This window comes from Nomascus leucogenys, chromosome 13, assembly GCF_006542625.1.
Source record: "Nomascus leucogenys isolate Asia chromosome 13, Asia_NLE_v1, whole genome shotgun sequence".
NCBI classification, from domain to species: domain Eukaryota; kingdom Metazoa; phylum Chordata; class Mammalia; order Primates; family Hylobatidae; genus Nomascus; species Nomascus leucogenys.
Window position 1 is genome coordinate 27,215,007 of NC_044393.1, and position 21,974 is coordinate 27,236,980.

General features: G+C 50.8%; 1 protein-coding gene across 4 annotated transcripts in view; it reads left to right on the top strand.

Annotated features, from left to right (window-relative positions):
• Positions 1-21,974, top strand: part of SOGA1 (suppressor of glucose, autophagy associated 1) — a 96,440-nt gene that overhangs the window by 50,328 nt on the left and 24,138 nt on the right. For 3 of the 4 annotated variants that reach the window (XR_004033118.1, XM_030826859.1, XM_030826860.1), the window contains 9 exons: positions 1,124-1,264; positions 3,850-3,975; positions 5,229-5,459; positions 8,005-8,109; positions 9,063-9,230; positions 10,850-11,101; positions 16,430-16,501; positions 17,072-17,142; positions 19,413-20,763. Coding sequence is in view for 3 of the 4 variants with exons in the window: in XM_030826859.1 (XP_030682719.1) it covers positions 1,124-1,264; positions 3,850-3,975; positions 5,229-5,459; positions 8,005-8,109; positions 9,063-9,230; positions 10,850-11,101; positions 16,430-16,501; positions 17,072-17,142; positions 19,413-20,763 (2,517 nt within the window). In the remaining variant the exon portion in view is untranslated. The remainder of the gene's footprint in view (positions 1-1,123; positions 1,265-3,849; positions 3,976-5,228; positions 5,460-8,004; positions 8,110-9,062; positions 9,231-10,849; positions 11,102-16,429; positions 16,502-17,071; positions 17,143-19,412; positions 20,764-21,974) is intronic. The other variant, XM_030826861.1, reaches the window with a different exon arrangement.

Genomic DNA, 21,974 nt, shown 5'->3' on the forward strand with positions numbered 1-21,974 from the left:
ACAGCTCAGATCAGAGGCGGAAGGAGCGTGGTATGTCCAGGGCACTGAGTGAAGAGACAATGTGAAGCTGGACTGCACTGTGCATGCGGGAGGTTTGATCTTCATTCTCAGAGCAATGGCAGGGAATTTTTCATTTCCAGGGAAAGAGAGCGATTTAGCACTTTCTTTTTTTCTTTTTCTTTTTTTTTCTTTTTCTTTTTTTTTCTTTTTCTTTTTTTTTTTTTTTGAGACAGAGTCTTACTCTGTCACCCGGGCTGGAGTGCGGTGGCACGATCTCAGCTCACTGCAACCTCCGCCTCCTGTCTCCGCCTCCGGGGTAGCTGGAATTATAATTCTCCTGTCTCCGTCTCCCAAGTAGCTGGAATTACAGGCATGCCCCCACCACACCTGGCTAATTTTTGTATTTTTAGTAGAGACGGGGTTTCACGATGTTGGCCAGGCTGGTCTTGAACTCCTGACCTCAGGTGATCCACCCGCCTTGGCCTTCCAGAGTGCTGGGATTACAGATGTGAGCCATCGTGCCCTTCTGAGATTTAGCACTTTCTTTTTAACAACTATACAGTGGATATGTGCCATAATTTCTTTAACTCAAGACCTGTTGATCCGGTTTCATCTTACTTTTTTAAGCAAGCATATTGCCTTTTTTTTTTTTTTTTTTTAAAGAAACAGTCTTGCTCTGTTGCCCAGGCTGTAGGGCAATGGTATGATCACAGCTTGCTGCAGCCTCGAATTGTAGATGGAATTACAGGCACATGCCACTGTGCCCATAGACTGCTCTATGTTATCTCCCTCTTGTTTCTTCTTGAAAGAGCGATGAACAGAGGCCACACATGTGATAGGACAGTTCGGGCTGACTCAGAAGGTTTGTGCACAAGACACACATTCAAAAAATCACTTCCCACTTACCTACTCATTCATCCTTTCAGCAAACATTCGTTGAATGGCAGCAGTGCCCCCAGCCCGGGCTGGGTCTGGGTTGCAGAGGTGAATCTACCAGGGTCCCAGCCCTCAGGTGGGTGGTTCAAGCCTCTAGTGCAGAGGCCTGGGGTGGGTGTTTCTGGCACCCCTCGGGCCCCTCCCCATGGTGATCTTTGATTTGTTCTGCCTGTGCCTCTGGGTGCAGCCACCTGACTTCAGGGACCTGCCGGAATGGGAGCCCAGGATCCGAGAGGCCTTCCGCACTGGTGACTTGGACTCTAAGCCCGACCCCAGCCGGAGCTTCAGGCCTTACCGAGCTGAAGACAATGATTCCTATGCCTCTGAGGTGGGTCTAGGCCTGAGCAAGCATGGGATTGGGTAGGAGGAGAGTGACTGAGGCCTGTCAAAAGCACAGTGGTCCATATATCACTTAGCTAGTGAGGATATGGGTTTGGGGCATTCCACTGGGTTCCAGGCTTCCTGGCAGCCAAGGCCAGAAGGGAAATAAGGAAGTTTGGGACATTCTCATGGCCTGATCCAAGGAAACTTATAAACTCATCTGCATAAATTATTTTTTTTTCTGTACTAAATTCCACTGGGAATTTAACAATTTATGTAATTTAATGGAACTACTCATGTATGTAGCAGGAAGGCAGCAGTCTCTATAGTCAGGCAGTTTGGGTTTCAGTTGTGGATCCACTCTATACTGGCTGTGAGATCTTGGATAAGTCATTTTACCTCTCTGATTCTCAGTTTTCTCACATGTAAAATGAAGGTGCCTCATAGGGTTGTTGAAAGGATTAAATACATGAAAAGCCATAGCTTAAGGCCTGGTCCACATTGGGTGAGGATGAGGAGGAGGATGATGATTATGATGATAATAACACATCTCTGGGACTCAGGGGACCTGAATTCAAGTCTCACTTCTACCAGCATTCCTGTATGACCTTGGACAGGTTTCTACCTTCTGGCCACAGCTTCCCTATCTGTAACATGGGGGGGTTAGAGCGAATGGTAGTTATCGAATTGCTAGGATTCTTTGATCCTCAGGGAATTCTGGGTAGTTCTGAGCCCCTTCTAAGCCTACTGAGCTTCTCCTTGCTCTTCATAATGAGCCTGAAGCAGGAAAAGGCTCCTGCGGACTGGGTGGAGTATCCCTGAAACCCTGAACCTTGCAGAGTCCTGTGTATTTTCCAGCCTGAGCACCTTTCTGAGCATCCCTTGGAAGACAACTCTGTGGTCCCAGGAAGGCCAGCCCATGACTATGTAGGAAGGAGAAACTCACTTGAAGCTGATGGATCAGACTCTCTAAGTGAGCTTCCTGGAAGCCATGGCAAAAAGAGAAAAAACTGAGATAACTTAGTTGTCATTTTCTAAGAAAAGGAAATAGGCCTATTCTTTTTTTTTTTTAGACTGAGTCTCACTCTGTTGTCCAGTCTGGAGTGCAGTGGTGCGATCTTGGCTCACTGTAACCTTCACTTCCTGAGTTCAAGCGAATCTCGTGCCTCAGCCCTCCCGGTTAGGTGGGACTATAGGCGTGCGCCACCATGCCCAGCTAATTTTCGTATTTTTAGTACAGACAGGGTTTTGTCATGTCGCCTAGGCTGGTCTCAAACTCTGGGGCTCAAGTGATCCTCCCATCTTGGCCTTCCAAAGTGCTGGTATTACAGGCGTGAGCCACCATGCCCTGCCAGGAAATAGGCCTATTCTATAGGCTTACCTGTAGAAAAAATAATTTCCTGCACACATTCAATTATTTGTTTCATTCAGTCACTCTTTATTGAGCAGTGACAATTGCCCAGTGCTGTTGAACACTGAGTTCAGGGAGGAAACCAGGGACAGCAGACAGTATGGAGCCCTGCAAAACTTCTTAATGCAAAACAGATATACCTCAAGTCACTGTGCCTTCTACTGCCAAATCATCATATTATTGACCATATAATGAATGTTTACCTTCACAGAGGGACATTTGCCATGCCTAGGAAGCTTTTATGTAGGAGTTCTGGGGCCAGGCACGGTGACTCACACCTGTAATTTCAGCACTTTGTGAAGCCCAGGTGGGCAGATTGCTTAAGCCTAGGAGTTCGAGATGAGCCTGGGCAACATGGCAAAATCCTGTCTCTACCAGAAATATATAAAAATTAGCCAGGCGTGGTGGCGGATGCCTGTAATCTCAGTTAATTGAGAGGCTGAGGCAGGAGAATCGCTTGAACCCGGGAGGCAGAGGTTGCAGTGAGACAAGATCGCACTCAAAGCTGGCGAAACTCCATTGAGAGAGAGAGAGAGAGGGAGAGAGAGAAGGAAGGAAGGGAGGGAGGGAGGGAGAGAGGGAGGAAGGGGAGGGTGGGTGAAGGTCGGAGGTCAGAAGGTCTTCACATAGTTCCCACTGGTTACATTTATTGTGTGTGTCCGTGTCCTTTATATGTTTTTCTATGGAGGTCCATAGCTTTTTTGGTTTTGTTTTTCTACTTTCTGTTGAAGTATAACATAATAACATACATAAAATAAAGGACACTGTCCTTAAGGGTACCACTGAATGGATTGTTACATATGTATAGATCCATTAAACATCTTTTAAGTCCCATCATTTAGTATCTAAGTTGTTTCTAAAATATTGCAATTATAAACAATGAAACAATGAACATCTTTGTGAATCAAACCTAGTTTTCCCAGTACCTTATTAAGATAAATTTCAGAGAGAAAAGAACAAGTTCCAGTGGTAACAAAAGCCAGATTTGATATGTACTCTTTCATTTAATCACCATGACGACCCTCGGAGGTGGGGACAGTCATTCTGCCTGATTTGTATTTGGACAGCTTGGGTCCAACATCCCATGGTTCCCCTACCACTGTCATCCTTAGATCACAATTTCTATCCGCTTCTTCCTCTTTCTCCCTCCTCATTATCTGTGTCCCCTGTCCGCACCACAGATCAAGGAGCTGCAGCTGGTGCTGGCTGAGGCCCACGACAGCCTCCGGGGCTTGCAAGAGCAGCTGTCCCAGGAGCGGCAGCTACGAAAGGAGGAGGCCGACAATTTCAACCAGAAAATGGTCCAGGTGCGTGGTGCCCAGCACTTTCCAGGCAGCGATTCCTACAGCTTCTCTGAGCTGGAAGCAGAGGCCTTCAGCTATATGCTTCAGAGGATCTATGGGCCCTCTGAAGTCAAGAATGTCAGGGGAGGCTGGGCGTGGTGGCTGACGCCTGTAATCCCAGCACTTTGGGAGGCCGAGGCAGGCAGATCACTTGACGCCAGGAGTTTGAGACCAGCCTGGCCAACATGGTGAAACCCCGCCTCTACTAAAAATACAAAAATTAGCCAGGCGTGCACCAGCATGCCTATGATCCCAGCTACTCGGGAGGCTGAGGCGAGAAAATCACTTGAACCCAGGAGGCAGAGGTTACAGTGAGCTGAGATTGTCCCACTGCACTCTATCCTGGGTGACAGAGTGATCTCAAAAAAAAAAAAAAAAAGAATGAAAGAAAGAATGTCAAGGGAAACCTGAGTCTTCAGCCCCTGTGCCCTGCTGGGATGTTATTGCCCTTGCCATTGTGCATTAGCTGTGTAACAGGGCTGTCATTGGCTGCCTGTGGGACCTGGGGCCAGTCCTGTTTTCTCTCAGGACCTCAGTTTCCCGTTTATGAAATGGTGCCCTCATCAGGCCTGGCTTCTAATCAAGATAATAGTTCTGGAATAACATTTATTAAGCCCTTACTGTATGGTGGGCCTATCCAATGCACTTTCTACCCATTATGTCTTTTAATCCTTGTGCCCTCCCTTATCACCATTTTGCAGATGGGAAACTGATGCTCAGAGAGCTGGAGTGCTCTGCCCAGGGTTGCACATCCAGAGCGTGGCGGGGCTGGGCCTCTAATCCAGGTCCCTCTCTTAGGCATGACACTGCATTTCTTCCTAGGGTGTTGCCTAGTCATCAGCCGTCCTCAACCCTGGCACGCCCTTTGCTCTCCATGCATCACCCCTCCCTGCTATCATCGCTCACCCTCGCAGGTTCCTCATTGAACATGAGCGTTCATGTGAGACATTTGGTGCCCAGGAGGTGCTCAGTATATGATGTCATGGTTTTTTAGAGCCAGAGTCAAATCCCAGCTCCTTCAGTGATGTGTCACTGTGGCTGCAGTAGCAGAGGGCAGTGCTCATCTGAATAGGTTGCGCCACGTGTGGTGGGATCCCCGGCAGGGATCACTCACAGGCGCCACCCAGACTTTCCTCCCTGCCGCTGTCCAGAGGCCCAGAAAGGGGTTGGGGAGAGGGCAGGGCCCTGGGGTTGCTCAATCTCTTCTCCCCCGGCAGCTGAAGGAGGACCAACAGAGGGCGCTCCTGAGGCGGGAGTTTGAGCTGCAGAGTCTCAGCCTCCAGCGGAGGCTGGAGCAGAAATTCTGGAGCCAGGAGAAGAACATGCTGGTGCAGGAGTCCCAGCAGTTCAAGCACAACTTCCTGCTGCTCTTCATGAAGCTCAGGTGGTTCCTCAAGCGCTGGCGGCAGGGCAAGGTTTTGCCCAGTGAGGGGGATGACTTCCTCGAGGTAAGATTGGACCTGGGACTGGGACTGGGGAGAGAGGGACAGGGAAGGGACGCCCAGCTGGTATTGACACAACTCCTAGGCTCACATACCTGCCATCAGCATGCAGGCTTCCTTCCCTGCGTTCGTTGCTCTTTTTTTTTTTTTTCTTTTGAGATGGAGTCTCACTCCAGCCTGCGCAATCTCGGCCCAGGTGGTGCAATCTTGGCCCACTGCAATCTCCATCTCCCGGGTTCAAGCAGTTCTCCTGCCTCAGCCTCCCGAGTAGCTGGAATTACAGGCACGTGCCACCATGCCCAGCTAATTTTTGTATTTTTAGTAAAGACAGGGTTTCTTGGCCGGGCGTGGTGGCTCACACCTGTAATCCCAGCACTTTGGGAGGCCGAGGCGGGTGGATCACGAGATCAGGAGATCGAGACCATCCTGGCTAACATGGTGAAACCCCATCTCTACTAAAAATACAAAAAATTAGCCGGGTATGGTGGTGGGTGCCTGTAGTCCCAGCCACTCGGGAGGCTGAAGTGGGAGAATGGCGTGAACCCGGGAGGCGGAGCTCGCAGTGAGCCTAGATCGCGCCACTGCACTCCAGACTGGGAGAGAGAGCGAGATTCTGTCTCAAAAAAAAAAAAAAAAAAGACAGGGTTTCTCCATGTTGGCCAGGCTAGTCTCTCGAACTCCTGACCTCAAGTAATCCACCCGCCTTGGCCTCCCAAAATGCTGGGATTACAGGCATGAGCACCATGCCTCGCCGAAAGATATGTTTACTTAACAAGACAGCGTAGGCTGGCTTAAAAACATTGGTGATAGTACAGGTGGTATTAGGATGTGGCAGGAAACGTGGGGGTGGAGCTTTGGGAATGTAAGAAGCTTAGAAAGGACCCACCTGGCCCATTCATGCCCCAGTCTGTGCAGGACCCTTTGCTGCTCAAAGCCCCTGCCTCCTGTCATCAGCACAGCAGCACACATCAACACATCAGGGAAGAGAAGGGGACTTACAAGGATGTCAGACCTTGGTCACACTCATCTTAGTTGACATTGTTCACTTTGGCCTTGTCCTTTTGGGTTCAGGTACCTTGAGTCTAGCCCAGGCTTGGCCCTCCTCTGGTCCAGGCTACTCTGTAGTTCCCTGTCCAGATCCAGTAGGGAGAACTGGCATGCCTCAAGTTGCCACGTGCACCATCAGGGGTACTCCAGAGGAGCCCAGATGCCCCAGGAGCCAGGCAAGACAGTTAGACCTGAGTGTGTAGCAAGACCCTGCATCACCCTATCTCAGTGGGGCTCATCATTCTCGCAGGCCACCAGCTCCTCCCCAGGGCCTCATGGGAGAGTCACTACCGCCATTCCATGGGCCCACACCCTGCTGCCCTGGCCCTGCAGTGCCTGGCATAGGGCCGCCCCTGGGAGCATTCGCCTCGGGCCTCCTGTCTGAAGCTGTCTCTTCTGTGACGTTTGGAAACATAGGAACCTTCTCACCTGTTTGGAAGTCTCACAGGCCTCTGGATGAAGCCCAGTTTAAGGGAATGACCTGCAGGCCACACAGTCTATATTTTAAGTCAGTTTGTCTCAGACGAACCCTCCACATTTGGTGAAAACCTTTCTAGCCATTTCCATATCCTAGAGTAAAAGAGAGAGAAACTTACTTCAGGGGAAAAAAATAGGGTATAAACATAGAAAATTGGCTAGGTGCGGTGGCTCACGCCTGTAATCTCAGCACTTTGGGAGGTTAAGGTGGGCAGATCACTTGAGATCAGGAGTTTGAGACCAGTCTGGCCAACATGATGAAACCCCATCTCTACTAAAAATACAAAAATTAGCTGGGAACGGTGGTGCACACTGGTAGTTCCAGCTACTCGGGAGCCTGAAGCAGGAGAATCTCTTGAACCTGCAAGGCAGAGGTTGCAGTGAGCCAAGATCATGCCATTGCACTCCAGCCTGGATGACACAGTGAGACTCCATCTCAAAAAAAAAAAAATAAAGAGACACAGAAAATTACATAACATATGTGCCTATAATTAAGAAATATATACATTTACCAAAATAAGCATAATTAATAAGATATAAACATAATCATGCTGGGCATGGTGGCTCTCACCTATAATCCCAGTATTTTGGGAGGCTGAGGCAGGAGGATTGCTTGAGCACAGAAGGTGACTCGCTCCCTTTTGCCTTATTTCCATCCTGAACTAGGTCCCTGATCTCCTTGGCTGGCCCTGGACTCTTGCCCAGAATCCATCAGCAAGAAATCCAACCCCCCAGCAAGGTCCCTTCTGTCCACCCAAACCTTTGGTCACCCTTATGTAGCATTGTGGGAGTGCGTGTGGCCTTTACATTTCAACCACAGTGCCTGCCTTGACCCAGCCTGTCAACATGGTTATTTCAGAGTGACTCTCAGGGATGCTTCCTGGTCTTTGGGGCAGAGTAGATGTTGTGGGAGGCTAGGAGGGCCTGACTGTCCAGCCGTGCTCCTCGACCTACATGGTTCCCAAAGTTGGAATTAAAATTTGGGAAAACTTCCCACCTGCTGTTAAGCATGGTTTTTAAAAAACAGGTGAACAGCATGAAGGAGCTGTACTTGCTGATGGAGGAAGAGGAGATAAACGCTCAGCATTCTGATAACAAGGCCTGCACAGGGGACAGCTGGACCCAGAACACGGTGTGTTTCCATCCCCTTCCCGGTCCTGTTGTGTCCATTCATTCCTTTGTCTGCTCAGTGATCAATTCCTACTGCTTTCTCTGACCCCATTCCTGGACACTGGAGTTGCAGAAGGTTATTGCCTGGTCATCCCAGGGCAGTAACAGAGTCCAGATGATGGACTGTGGGGTCATAGGCAAGAGTGCAAGTAATTCTCTTTGCAGTATAGGGGACAGTATCACAGTGAAGGGGTCATGGATGATGGGTTTTGAAGGATGTATAGGAGTTTACCTAATAGAGAATGGGGGAAAGACTATTCTGGATCAAGAGAACTGTGTGTGCCAAGGTGTGGCAAGGTGTTCTGGTATTGAGTATGGCTTGGGAGGTACATGGTGAGGGTAAGGACATCAGGCTAGAGTCATCTGAAGGGGGGCCTTGTGGTCTAGGGTCAGGAACCTTCAAATCAAGCCATAAGTCAGAGAGAACAGTGGGGTCAGGATCCCAGGGTCACACACTGAGAGCTGGGGTAGGGATGGAAAATGAGGGCATGGGCCCAGGAGAGAAGATTTGGGACAGAATCAGGCAAACTGAGGGAGTCTCCGTGAATTAGACCCCACATCTGGCCTGCAGTGGGTCAGAGAGGCAGATCCTGAGTGAGGAGAAAGGCCCACGACCCAGACGCTGCAGAGCCTTGAAGAAGCCAGATTATTCAGCTCAGAGTTAGGCTGAATAATTATTACTGTAACTGCAGGGTTTTTTCTTGGTGTCAGATTTGGGCCTCATGTCAGCCTAGGAGGTAGCCAGGGCTGGGCCTGTCATTCTCATTTTATGGGTGAGATGACCTAGAGAGGCCGTGGGACTTGCCGGAGGCCTCGTGGAGTCCCAAGCTGGACTCCTAGGTGAGTTTTCTGAGCCCAGGTTCCCCTCGCTACCCCCCAGAGGCTCTTGACTCAGGTTTTGCCTCCTGTCTGCAGCCCAATGAGTACATCAAGACACTGGCCGACATGAAGGTGACGCTGAAAGAGCTGTGCTGGCTGCTCCGGGATGAACGCCGTGGTCTGACAGAGCTTCAGCAACAGTTTGCCAAGGCCAAGGCTACCTGGGAGACAGAGCGGGCAGAGCTCAAGGGCCATACCACCCAGGTGAGCGCCCCACCTGTCAGAGGCCTCTCCCCTTACTCTCAGCCAAGCCTTTAGCTGTCAGATCTGGGAGTAGGATACCAAGGCCATGCTCCTAGAGGAATAAGAACCCCTTTGCTACACCTGTGGCCCAGAGAGGGCAAGAGACTTGCCTAAAGTCACACAGCAAGGGTATCAGAAACGGTGGGGAATGGGAGTCACAGGGGAAGGGAAGGAAGGTGGGGGATTGCACCCTGGGCTCACAGGTGAGGCCAGCGTGCACCACCACTGCCTGCTGTCCTGATTTGCTCCTTCCTTTCCTCCTAAGCACTCCCTCAGCCCCTACTGCCTGGCTCTATTCTGCTCCCTCCACTCAAAATGGGAGCCTCCCCTCCCAACACCCCAGCATGCCCCCAAAGGAGCCTTAACCAGGAGCCCTGGGGGTTTGGTGTCTGCTCTGTGCCTGAGGGTGACTTGCTGCCTCCTTTGGCCTGAAAAGTGAGAGGGTGGGCTTCCTCCCACTCAGAGAGAATGCTCTGACCCCACAGCTCGGGCTCCAGCTTCTTCCATCCCGCCTGTCCCTGCTGCAAGCTGCCTTCCCAGGCATCAGCAGCCTCTGGGAGGCAGGCACTCCGATGGTCTCTGCTAGACAGATGACAAAACTGGCACAGAGGAGTTAAATTTATCTCCCAAGGTCACCCAGCTAATAAGTGGCAGACTGGCCCTTGCTCCCCCAAACCTCTAACCCCTGGCTCCCTGTGACTCCAATTCCACCTCCTTTTTTTTTTTTTTGAGACGGAATCTCACTGCGTCACTCAGGCTGGAGTGCAGTGGTGCAATCTTGGATTACTGCAACCTCTGCCTCCCAGGTTCAAGCGATTCTCCTGCCTCAGCCTCCACAGTAACTGGGATTATAGATGGCACACCACCACGCCCAGCTAATTTTTGTATTTTTAGTAGAGATGGGGCTTCACTACGTTGGCCAGGCTAGTCTTGACCTTCTGATCTCAAGTGATCCACCCGCCTCAGCCTCCCAAAATGCTGGGAGTACAGGCATGAGCCACCACACCCGGCCCCAATTCCACCTTCTTCCCACTGCTCACAGTCTCCTGGCTACTTCCTGGGGCCACTACTCTCCCCTCCTGACCCTCTCTGCAGATCTCACTGCTCCCTCCATCTACACATTCCCCAGTGTCCACTGCACCCGCTGCCCCCAAAGACCCAGGCATTTCAGGTGCTCCTCCCACCAAGAACCTGACCAGCCCATGGGGGTTAATGGGGGGCATTGAGTCTAAAGGTTGCACATTCCCTTTCCTGCCACCCTGAGGTCTGAGGCCGAGAAAACCATCTTGCTGGAGTGACCACTAGTAATCTTTCAGAGTTTTTATGAGGATACTGACATCATGCCTGAAAAGCCCACAGCAGAGCTTGGCTTATAGAAAGAGCTCTTCAAACCCTTATTGTGTGGAGGGGTTAGGGGTTAGTTCTGAGTGGGGAGGACTAAGCTGGGTTAGTCCCTGGTGAGGGGTCTTCTGAAGGGACCTCTCCCCTTTTCCCCTGCTGGCGCCCAGGAGGGAAGGAGAGAGAAGGGCCAAGAGGAGTAGCCTCCTGCTGCCAGCTGCTCAGTGTGCTTCTTTCCGCAGATGGAGCTGAAGGCAGGGAAGGGGGCCGGGGAGCGAGCAGGGCCCGACTGGAAGGCAGCCCTACAGAGGGAGCGTGAGGAGCAGCAGCACCTCCTAGCTGAGTCCTACAGCGCTGTCATGGAGCTGACGCGGCAGCTGCAGATCAGCGAGCGCAACTGGAGCCAGGAGAAGCTGCAGCTGGTGGAGCGGCTGCAGGGTGAGAAGCAGCAGGTGGAGCAGCAGGTGAAGGAGCTGCAGAACCGCCTAAGCCAGGTGAGGCCCACCCCTGCCAAGCTGCTCCCCCCACAAGGGAGAGTTGCTACAGAAATGATTCAGAAGCAGGAACTCCTTCAGGTATAGCTGGATCTAGGTGCTCGTCCAGTGAGGTCTGGCACACCATCTCCTTTGGGTATAGCTGGATCCAGGCACTTAGAGAATGCAGTGGGAACTAGATCTTTCTCTCTGCCTCAGCCTGTCAGGCCTGCTTTCCTCTGTGTTAGCTTTACTCTTAAACAAGCTATTCCCAAATATGGCCACCGTTAGTTTCATGCTCGTATCTTACAGCTTAGCAAGTACCGTGGATTGGCCAGATATGAGTCATGTGCCCACCCCTGGAGCCTACCCAAACCCAGAAACCAAGAGGGAGGAACTAAGAGTGGTTCCCATGGGAAAATTGGGAGGCCTCCAATCAAGAGTAGGAGGAAAGGAAAAGCAATCATTGACTCTCACTCCCCATTATAGTTCACTTCATGCAGCCAGCCACTACCTACCATAGGCCGCTCTGCTCCACTCTTGATTTTGACTTTTCCCTTTCTTTCACTTTTATTTTTATTTACTTATCTATTTATTTGAGACACAGTCTCGCTCTGTCACCCAGGCTAGAGTGCAGTGTGCAGTCTCGGCTCACTGCAGCCTCTGCCTCCCAGATTCAAGTGATTCATGTGCCTCAGCCTCCTCAGTAGCTGGGATTACAGGCATATGCTACCACGGCCGGCTAATTTTTATATTTTTAGTAGAGATAGGGTTTCACCATGTTGGCCAGGCTGGTCTCAAACTCCTGGCCTCAAGTGATCCTCCCGCCTCAGCCTCCCAAAGTGCTGGGATTACAGGAGTGAGCCACCATGCCCGGCCTTACTTTTATTTTATTTATTTTTATTTGCTTATTTTTTCTTTGAGACAGTCTCACTCTGTCGCCCAGGCTGGAGTATGGTGGTGTGATCTCAGCTCACTGCAACCTCCGTCTCCCGGGTTCAAGTGATTCTCCTGCCTCAGCCTCCCGAGTAGCTGAGACTACAGGCACGTGCCACCACACCCAGCTCATTTTTTATTTTTAGTGAAGATGGGTTTCACCATGTTGGCCAGGCTGGTCTCGAACTCCTGACCTCAGGTGATCCGCCCGCCTCGGCCTTCCAAAGGGCTGGGATTACAGGCGTGAACCACCGCACCTGGCCTTACTTTTAATTTTAATTACATAAATCAGGACTTCATCTTTATATAAGGTTCAAATATTACAAAGGCATATTTCAGGCTACTCCCTCCCTTTCTTGTCATTTTTTTTTTTTTTAATGAAAATTTTATTTTTTTTTTTTTTTAAGAGATGAGGTCTTACTGTATGGCCCAGGCTGGGCTTGAGCTCCTGGTCTCAAGCCATCCTCCTACCTCAGCCTCCCGAGTAGCTGGGCCTTTCTATTTAAATTTATATTTACAGGGTGTTGTTTTGTTTGCTTTTTAATCATTAATCAAATTGTAATGTCCATTTGTTTATACTTTGTGTCTTTCCTGGAGAGCTGTTCACAAAAGAGTAGGGAGGCTTTCCTCATTCAGTGTGACTGGTGCCTGGTGTTCCTAGTGTGGAGATACTATGATTTGTTATCTACAGTGATTAAATCTAGATTGTTTCCAGTTTTTCACTATTGAAAGTTGTGACCTGAAGCTGGATATGGCAGTGTGTGCCTGTAGTCCCAGCTACATGAGAGGCTGAGGTGGGAGGATTGCTTGAGCTCAGGAGATCAAGGCTGCAGTGAGCCGTGATCATGCCACTGCACTCCAGCCTGGGCAACAGAGTGAGACTTCGTATCTAAAAAAAGGAAAAAAAAAGTTCAAGTTGTGCCTCAGTGAACATCTCCACACGTATATTTCTGCACACTCATGAATAGTTCAGTAGGATAGATTCCTGGAGGTGAAATTGCTAAATCCAAGGGCATATGCATTTATAGTTGATGGTAACTGCCAGGCCGCCTTGTAGAAAGGCTTTGCCCATGTACCCTCCCACCAGCTGCACAGTGAGAAGGACGAAAGGCCCTTTTTGCTTTATCTTTGCCAGTTCCTGTGGTTACCAATCTTTGAATCATCTGCCCAAGTTAGGGTGTGAAATGCTATCTCATTGCTTTACTTTGCATTTCTCTGACTTCTACTGAAGGTGAGCATTTTTCATGAGTTTATTGATCCTAGGTATTTCCTCTTCCTAATGTTCTCTTCAGTACTTCAACAGCCTTGCAAGGTCACGTTCATGAAACCTCTTTTTCAGATGAGGAGACTGAGGCAAAGTGATTTGCCCAAGCTCATAAAGTGAGTAAGGGAGAGGACCAGAATCTGGCAGAACTCCCAGATCTGGAAAGTTCCTGGTCTTGGGCCATGCCCACTCTCCTGCAGGGAAGGAGCTCCTTTGAGGTCCACACCCACTAGGAGCCTGTGCTTGGGGAGTGCAGGATGGCAGGATGACTAACAAATCCCAGAACCATCCAGGTACCACGTGGAAAGCAGGTCAGATGCATGTATCTGTTTGCACCATCAAACCAAATTCCTGTCTATAAAAGAATAATTCCTTCTTATTATATTAACAACAAAATGTTTCTAAAATGATTTTGAAATTATGAAACAAGCTTCGTGTCATCCCTGGGGAACATATCAGCCCACAGGCGTGTCTTGTCAGCTCATCAGGGCACAGGTTCCATGTTCTGCTGTTGTTCTCACATCAGGGACTTGCTGGCCCTCCAGCTCCAGCCTCTTGTGTCTCTCTGACATTGCTCTGCCTCCTGCACTTTAAACCACATCCCCCAAAGCAGCATTCTTCTTTACACTGGACTGGCGATTAAGGCAGACTGGTGAAAGCAACAGAGCAGCTGACGGGAAAGGGCTTCTGACCAGGAGTCCCCAGTCCTTACCTGGCTCCACCAGGTACAACCCCAGTCAAGTCACCTCTGATCTCTGGGCCTCATCTGTAAAATAAGGATGACCATTCTTGACCTTCTCATCTTGCAGGGCAGCTATGGAAATAAAGTGAGATAGCCAGAAGATTCAAAGTGCTTCCTAAGCCCACCCCTGTCTGGGGCTTGGTTTGATTCTATGGTCTTCATCTCTCATTGCTGTTCGCTGATGTTAGTGTTATTTCCCTCCCTCCCTTCCCTCCCTTCCTCCCTCCCTTCCCTTCTTTCCTCCCTCCCTTCTTCTTACTTTCGTCTTTTCTTTCTTTTCTTATTTTGAGACAAGGTCTTGCTCTGTCACCTAGGCTGGAGTGCAGTGGCACCATCTCAGCTCACTACAACCTCCGCCTCCCAGGCTCAAGTGATCCTCCCACCTCAGCCTCTCGTGTAGCTGGTAGCACACTCTACCATGCCTGGCTACCTTTTATTTATTTATTTATTTATTTATTTATTTATTTATTTATTTTCGAGATGGAGTTTCACTCTTGTTGCCCAGACTAGAGTGCAATGGCGTGATCTCGGCTCACTACAACCTCCGCCTCCCGGGTTCAAACGATTCTCCTGCCTCAGCCTCCCGAGCAGCTGGGATTACAGGCTTACACCACCACGCCTGTCTAATTTTTTGTATTTTTAGTAGAGACAGGGTTTCTCCATGTTGGTCAGGCTGGTCTCGAACTCCCAACCTCAGGTGATCCACCCGCCTTGGCCTCCCAAAGTGCTGGGATTACAGGCATGAGCCACCGTGCCCGGCAACTTTTGTATTTTTTTGTAGAGATGGGGTTTTGCCGTGTTGCCCAGGCTGATCTTAAACTGCTAGGCTCAAGTGATCCTCCCACCTCAGCCTCCCAAAGTGCTAGGATTATAGTTGTGAGCTGCCACACCTGGCCTAGTGTTATTTGCATTGTTGCCCTTATTACTGTTTGTCTCATGTTGGGTTTCTAAGAAGCAAAGCCCTAGACATGAATTCAAGTACAAGTAAGCTGACCAACCCATGCTGGCTTGCCTGGGACTGAGGGCGTTCCTGGGACTTTGACTTTTAAAACTAGAATAGTCCTAGCCATAGCCTACTAGTTTTTTTAGAACTGAGGATTCTCGGACGTGGGACTTTCAGTGCAAACACTGAGAAACTCCTGGGCAAAACGAGATGAGTTGGCTACCTGTGTGCAAGTGATTTGTTAACGGATGGCATCAGGATGGGGAAGGGGAATAAACCACATAAGATGTGCTTTCAGATGAAGTCTGCCCTCGGCCTGACCCCATGACATGCCCAGGAGTGTAAACAGTAAATCACCCCACAGTTTGGTCCACCTTAAGGCAAGGGGTCTGCCTTTTGGGTCAGTCTTTTGGACCCCTGTCTTTGTCTGTTGTTGGCAGTGATTTGGTTCTGGTTGCCCAAGGCAATCCTCCAGAGAAGGCTGTAGTGCCAGATGGTACAGATGGAGCCACCAACAATGGGAAGTGCTACATGATCATTCACTCAGTCAGCTGCCCAACCTCTTCTCTCAGTCTTGATCCTCTCATCTGCCAAATGGAAATAACCACAGGAACACCTATCATACACTGTTTCTGTGAGGATTAAATCAACTAATGCGGCCAGACGCGGTGCCTCACACCTGTAATCCCAGCACTTTAGGAGGTCGAGGCAGGCGGATCACCTGAGTCAGGAGTTCAAGACCAGGCTGGCCAACATGTGAAACCCGTCTCTACTAAAAACACAAAAATTAGCCAGGCGAGGTGGCTCATCCCTGTAGATGCCAGCTACTTGGGAGGCTGAGGCAGGAGAATTGCTTGAACCTGGGAGGCAGAGTTTGCAGTGAGCTGCGATCGTACCACGGCACTCCAGTGTGGGCAACAGAGTAAGACTCTGTCTCAAAAAAAAAAAAAAAAAAAAAAATTAATGTGTGCATAGGAGCTAGGTTCCATCACAAGCCACCTGGAGGTGATGGAGCTGCAAAGAGGGGAGGGAAGCAGAGGCCCCTCAAGGCCCCAGCAGGAAGGAGTGCCGGGATCCATGAATGACGACCACTGTGGATGGAGCAGTGCCGGGGGGGGGGTCCCTGGATCTTACATTTGCCACTCTGATGGGATGTAGCTGCTGCTTAGCTAGTCTAGCTGTTCTGTGTATTGTAACATGAATTCACATAGTCATGGCTGTTACTATATTAGGTATAATGACATCTAGAAGGATGCCTGCAAGTAGTTCCTTTTATTATCATTTTCCAAATCCACCAGGCGGAGTGGGGCGCTCTGAGCTGCTACCCACTGAGAAGGTGGCCCCTGGTCCATGATGTAGGTTCTGTGGGCTGTAGAGTGGAGTCTGGGGAATGGCCTTGCTTAGAGCGGGGTCCTGCATACCAGCTTTGCCCATTACCGACCCACCCTCTCTGCCCTTGCCCAGCTGCAGAAGGCTGCCGACCCCTGGGTCCTGAAGCACTCCGAGCTGGAGAAGCAGGACAACAGCTGGAAGGAGGTGAGTGGGGCAGCTGCTGCCATGTTATCTTGGCTCCTGACTACACCATAAAGGTCCCTGTTTGTGGGGGACATAAGAGGAAGCTGCTAACCCTGTCTCACAGGTCACACCCTTGCACCTTGGGCTCCTCAGCCCTGGAGTCTGTATCTCATGGTTCCCGCCTCAAAAAAAAAAAAAAAAAAAAAAAAAAAAAAAACCACCCACCCAGGGACTGGGCTAAGTGAGGGGGTAGGGTTGAGGAGGGAGAAGACAAGCCCACCACCAGCCCACCAGCTGAGCAGTGGGCCACTGGATGCTTTGTTGCAGTCACCACATTTGGATTACATTTTAAGTGGTCCCTTTCCTTGGGGGGGTCACTCTTGGAGCTCTGATTGGCCCAGCCTGGATCACATATGGTGGGGGAGTTGGATGCAGTGCAGCCAGAAACTGAGCATGCTAGATCATTGATGACATCATTCCTGCTCTCTGGATGAGGAGATTCAAGCGCTGAGGTTGGGGCTGGTCTCCTGTTCCATGCCCTTAGTGCTCTGGTGGCCAGAACTGACCCTTCCTGTCTCTCTTCCTTGTCAGACATGCAGTGAGAAGATCCACGACAAGGAGGCTGTTTCCGAAGTTGAGCTTGGAGGAAACGGTTTAAAGAGGTGCTTGCATCCTGGTCCCCTGCTCTGCCTCTCTGCCCCGCCCCACAGCCTCGCCCCTCTCCACCTCCTGCCGCGCCCTGCACCCACTCTGCCTGCTTTCGCTGCAGCCCTGCCCTGCTCCTTTGCCCTGTTCCTGCCGCCACCCCACCGCATCCGAGTTGGGAGAGCATCGGGATATGGTTTCTCTGGAACCCGAGCCACTCAGGAGCTGGAAAGCTTGGGGCAGAGGGAATTCCAGGCTGCTGCATGTTGTTTGATTCCGGGAATGGAACACAGGTGGAAACAAAACATTTCGATCCTCGGGATTCTTTTCTCCTGCCTCTGGAGTTAGGAGAGTCAAGATTGACCTCTATTCCTGGGATTATTGAGCAGCATCCTTTGGGCCCAGCCCTGTGCTATGGCCAAGGAGACCCCCACCCCAAGACCATAAGGACCACGTCTCTACTGTTAGGAAACCCATGAAAGGAGTCAGGGAAACAGAACCCCCAGCTGCTATCAGACCAGCCCAGAAGCAAGGCAGGCAGGACAGGCTGTGGAGCCAGAGGGCCAGGTTTGAATGCCAGCCCTGCCAGTTCTAGCTCTATGACCTTGACCTTGAGCAGTACTTCCCATCTCTGTCTAGTGGGGATGATAGGAGCTGCCTCTTGAAGTTAATCAGAGTGGTCTGACACACGCATTTCCATATGCCTGGTGTGTTCAGTGATTCAGGCAATATGTGTGCCAGGAGCTTCATGGCGTCTTAGTTTGGGTTCCCCCATAAGCAAACTCCGAGACAAAGATTTAAGTGCAAATGGTTTATTGGGGACAGAATTTCAGGAAACACTTGGAAGTGAGATAGGGAAGGGAAAGCAGCCGATAAAAGGAGCTTCAACCAGGTTATCCCACGGGCAACTGGAGTTCAGGCTGTCGGAGGAACTCAGGGAGCCAGAGTAGAACATGCAGCTTAGAGTCATCCCACCACAAGGAGGTTGGGGCACTTGTTCACCATATCTCACCTATTGTTTGTTGAGGGCTGTGTTTAGGGGCATTAACTCATAACTCTGTGCTATTTCTAGCTTCGGTTTGGGTGTTTTTTTTTTTTTTTTTTTTTTGAGACAGAGTTTTGCTCTGTCTCCCAGGGTGGAGCGCAATGCCACGATCTTAGTTGCTGCAACCTCCACCTCCCAGGTTCAAGCGATTCTCCTGCCTCAGCCTCCTGAGTAGCTGGGGTTACGGGCTCACGCCACCACGCTCGGCTAATTTTTGTATTTTTAGTAAGAGACAGGGCTTTACCATCTTGGTCAGGCTGCTCTCAAACTCCTGACCTCAGGTGATCTGCCTGCCTCAGCATCCCAAAGTGCTGGGTCTAGCTTCTTCTATGTGGAGGACAGCCAAGTATGATCCCACAGGCAGAAAAAAAGCCATCAGGTATAGAATGGTGGAGTATGCAGTTCAGAGTATGCAGTTTTAGGTGTATAGGTGAAAGTGCAGAGAGAGGCAAGGGGCAGTGGCTCATGCCTGTAATCCCAGCATTTTGAGAGGCAGAGGCAGGAAGATCGCTTGAGGCCAGGAGTTTGAGACCAGCCTGGGCAACATAGGGAGACCCCCATCTCTATAAAAAAATTTTTTAAAATTAGCCAGGGGTTTGGCTGGGCACAGTGGCTCACGTCTGTAATCCCAGCCCTTTGGGAGGCTGAGGCGGGTGGATCACCTGAGGTCAGGAGTTCCAGACCAGCCTGGCCAACATGGTGAAACCCTGCCTCTACTAAAAATACAAAAATTAGCTGGGCGTGGTGGCACACGCCTGTTATTTCATCTGCTCCGGATGCTGAGACAGGAGAATCGCTTGAACCCAGAGGGTGGAAGTTGTAGTGAGCCGAGCTCATGCCACTGCACTCCAGCCTGGGTGACAGAACAAGACTCTGTCTCAAAAAAAAAAAAAAAAAAAAAAAAATAGCCAGATGTGGTGGTGCACACCTATAGTCCCAGCTACTCTGGAGGCTGAAATGGGAGGATCACTTGAGCCCAGGAGTTTGAGGCTGTAGTGAGCTATTACTGCACTACTGCATTCCAGCCTGGGTGACATATCAAGACCTGTTTGGGAAAAAAAAAAAAAAGAAAGAAAATGCAGACAGAACATGGGACTGGGCACCAACAACATCTCTACAAGAGGTGAGCAAGACAGTCCTGGTCTTTGCCCTCACGCAGCACACGGACCAGGGTGGTAGACCAGAGTGTGCCGTCAGTGTTATTTCCACTAATAACCACGTTTCCTCCTCTGTCCTTCACAGAACCAAATCTGTTTCTTCCATGTCTGAGTTTGAAAGTTTGCTCGACTGTTCCCCTTACCTTGCTGGCGGAGATGCCCGGGGCAAGAAGCTGCCTAACAACCCTGCCTTTGGCTTTGTGAGTTCCGAGCCAGGGGATCCAGAGAAAGACACCAAGGAGAAGCCTGGGCTCTCGTCGAGGGACTGCAACCAACTGGGTGCTCTGGCCTGCCAGGACCCCCCAGGGAGGCAGATGCAGCGCAGCTACACGGCTCCTGACAAGACGGGCATCCGAGTCTACTATAGCCCCCCGGTGGCCCGGCGCCTGGGAGTCCCTGTGGTTCATGACAAAGAGGGCAAGATCATTATCGAGCCCGGCTTCCTCTTCACCACAGCCAAGCCCAAAGAGTCAGCCGAGGCTGATGGGCTAGCTGAGAGTTCCTATGGTCGGTGGCTCTGCAACTTCTCACGGCAGCGCCTGGATGGAGGCTCAGCGGGCAGCCCCTCGGCGGCCGGCCCTGGCTTCCCAGCGGCCCTGCATGACTTCGAGATGTCAGGCAACATGAGTGATGACATGAAGGAGATCACCAACTGTGTGCGCCAGGCCATGCGTTCCGGCTCGCTGGAGAGGAAAGTGAAGAGCACGTCCAGCCAGACGGTGGGCCTGGCCAGTGTGGGCACACAGACCATCCGCACGGTCAGCGTGGGCCTGCAGACTGACCCACCCCGCAGCAGCCTCCACGGCAAGGCCTGGTCACCCCGCAGCTCTTCACTCGTGTCTGTGCGCAGCAAGCAGATCTCCTCCTCCCTGGACAAGGTCCATTCGCGCATCGAGCGGCCCTGCTGCTCCCCCAAGTATGGCTCACCAAAGCTCCAGAGGCGGTCCGTGTCCAAGCTGGACAGCAGCAAGGACCGCAGCCTGTGGAACCTCCACCAGGGCAAGCAGAACGGCTCGGCCTGGGCCCGCTCCACCACCACGCGGGACAGCCCTGTATTGAGAAACATCAACGATGGACTCTCCAGCCTCTTCAGTGTGGTGGAGCACTCAGGGAGCACGGAGTCTGTCTGGAAACTGGGCATGTCTGAGACGCGGGCCAAGCCTGAGCCTCCCAAGTACGGCATTGTGCAGGAATTCTTCCGTAATGTGTGTGGCCGGGCACCAAGCCCCACCTTGTCAGCAGGAGAGGAGGGCACCAAGAAGCCAGAGCCCCTCTCCCCGGCCAGCTACCATCAGCCAGAGGGTGTGGCCAGGATCCTGAACAAGAAGGCAGCCAAGTCGGGCAGCAGTGAGGAGGCCAGACTCACTATGCTCCCCCAGGTGGGGAAGGATGGTGTCCTCCGGGATGGAGACGGAGCCGTGGTCCTTCCCAATGAGGTAGGTGGGTGGGATCTGTCCTTTCTCTTGGTAGGTGGAGTTAGTATATAAGGTCCATGCTCTTTTGGTTTTTTAAGTTCAGAGATATGGGCCGAGGTGGGTGGATTGCCTGAGATCAGGAGTTCAAGACCAATCTGGCCAACATAGTGAAACCCCATCTCTACTAAAAATATAAAAATTGGCCAGGCGTGGTGGCATGCACCTGTTGTCCCAGCTGCTCTGGAGGCCGAGGCAGGAGAATCACTTGAACCCAGTAGGCAGAGGTTGCAGTGAGCTGAGATTGTGCTACTGCACTCCAGCCTGGGTGACAGAGTAAGACTCCGTCTCACCCCCCTCCAAAAAAAAAAAAAAAAAAAAAAAATTATATATATATATATATATATATATATATATATATATATATTCAGGGATATGGCCATGTGTCCCAGGAAGTTCTTATGCTGGTCTAGGATAGAGTTGGAAGGTCCCAGACCTGGAACAACACAGACCTGATGGTCACATGGTCTGAATTCCAAGAGACTAGTGAGCATGGCTTAACTAGCAGCTTTTGCTCCACCCACCAGAGACTGCCAGCATCCCCTCCAGGGAAGGGGCCTTACTGCTCTCCTGCCACCCGGTGGTGTGCTAGAGCCAGCTTGTTTGGCCTGCGGGAGCCAGTTGTCAGCATCTCTTTGGGTTTTTTTGTTGTTGTTGTTATTGTTTTTGTTTTTGTTTTGAGAGAAGTCTTGTTCTTGTCCCCCATACTTGAGTGCAATGACTCAATCTCGGCTCACTGTAACCTCCGCCTCCTGGGTTCAAACAGTTGTGCCTCTGCCTCCCAAGTAGCTGGGATTAAGGCACCTGCCACCATGCCCGGCTAATTTTTGTATTTTTTAGTAGAGACGGTGTTTCACCATGTTGGCCAGGCTGGTCTCGAACTCCCGACCTCAAGTGATCTGCCCGCCTTGGACTCCCAAAGTGTTAGGATTACAGGCGTGAGCCACTGCGCCTGGCCACATCTCTGTGTTTAACATCACCTTGGTACCTTGAGGTTGGCCACAGTGGGAGGATTTACAGCATAAAAATTGGTAAACACTACAAATCGGGGCTCTTCCTATCACTCCTGGAAAACTAATTGTTAAACATTAGCGGGCATACCACTTCTCTACCCCATCAAGACTTCACACCTAAGTGCTCACATTTCCTCTGAGAATCTTTTGCTGCACACCCCA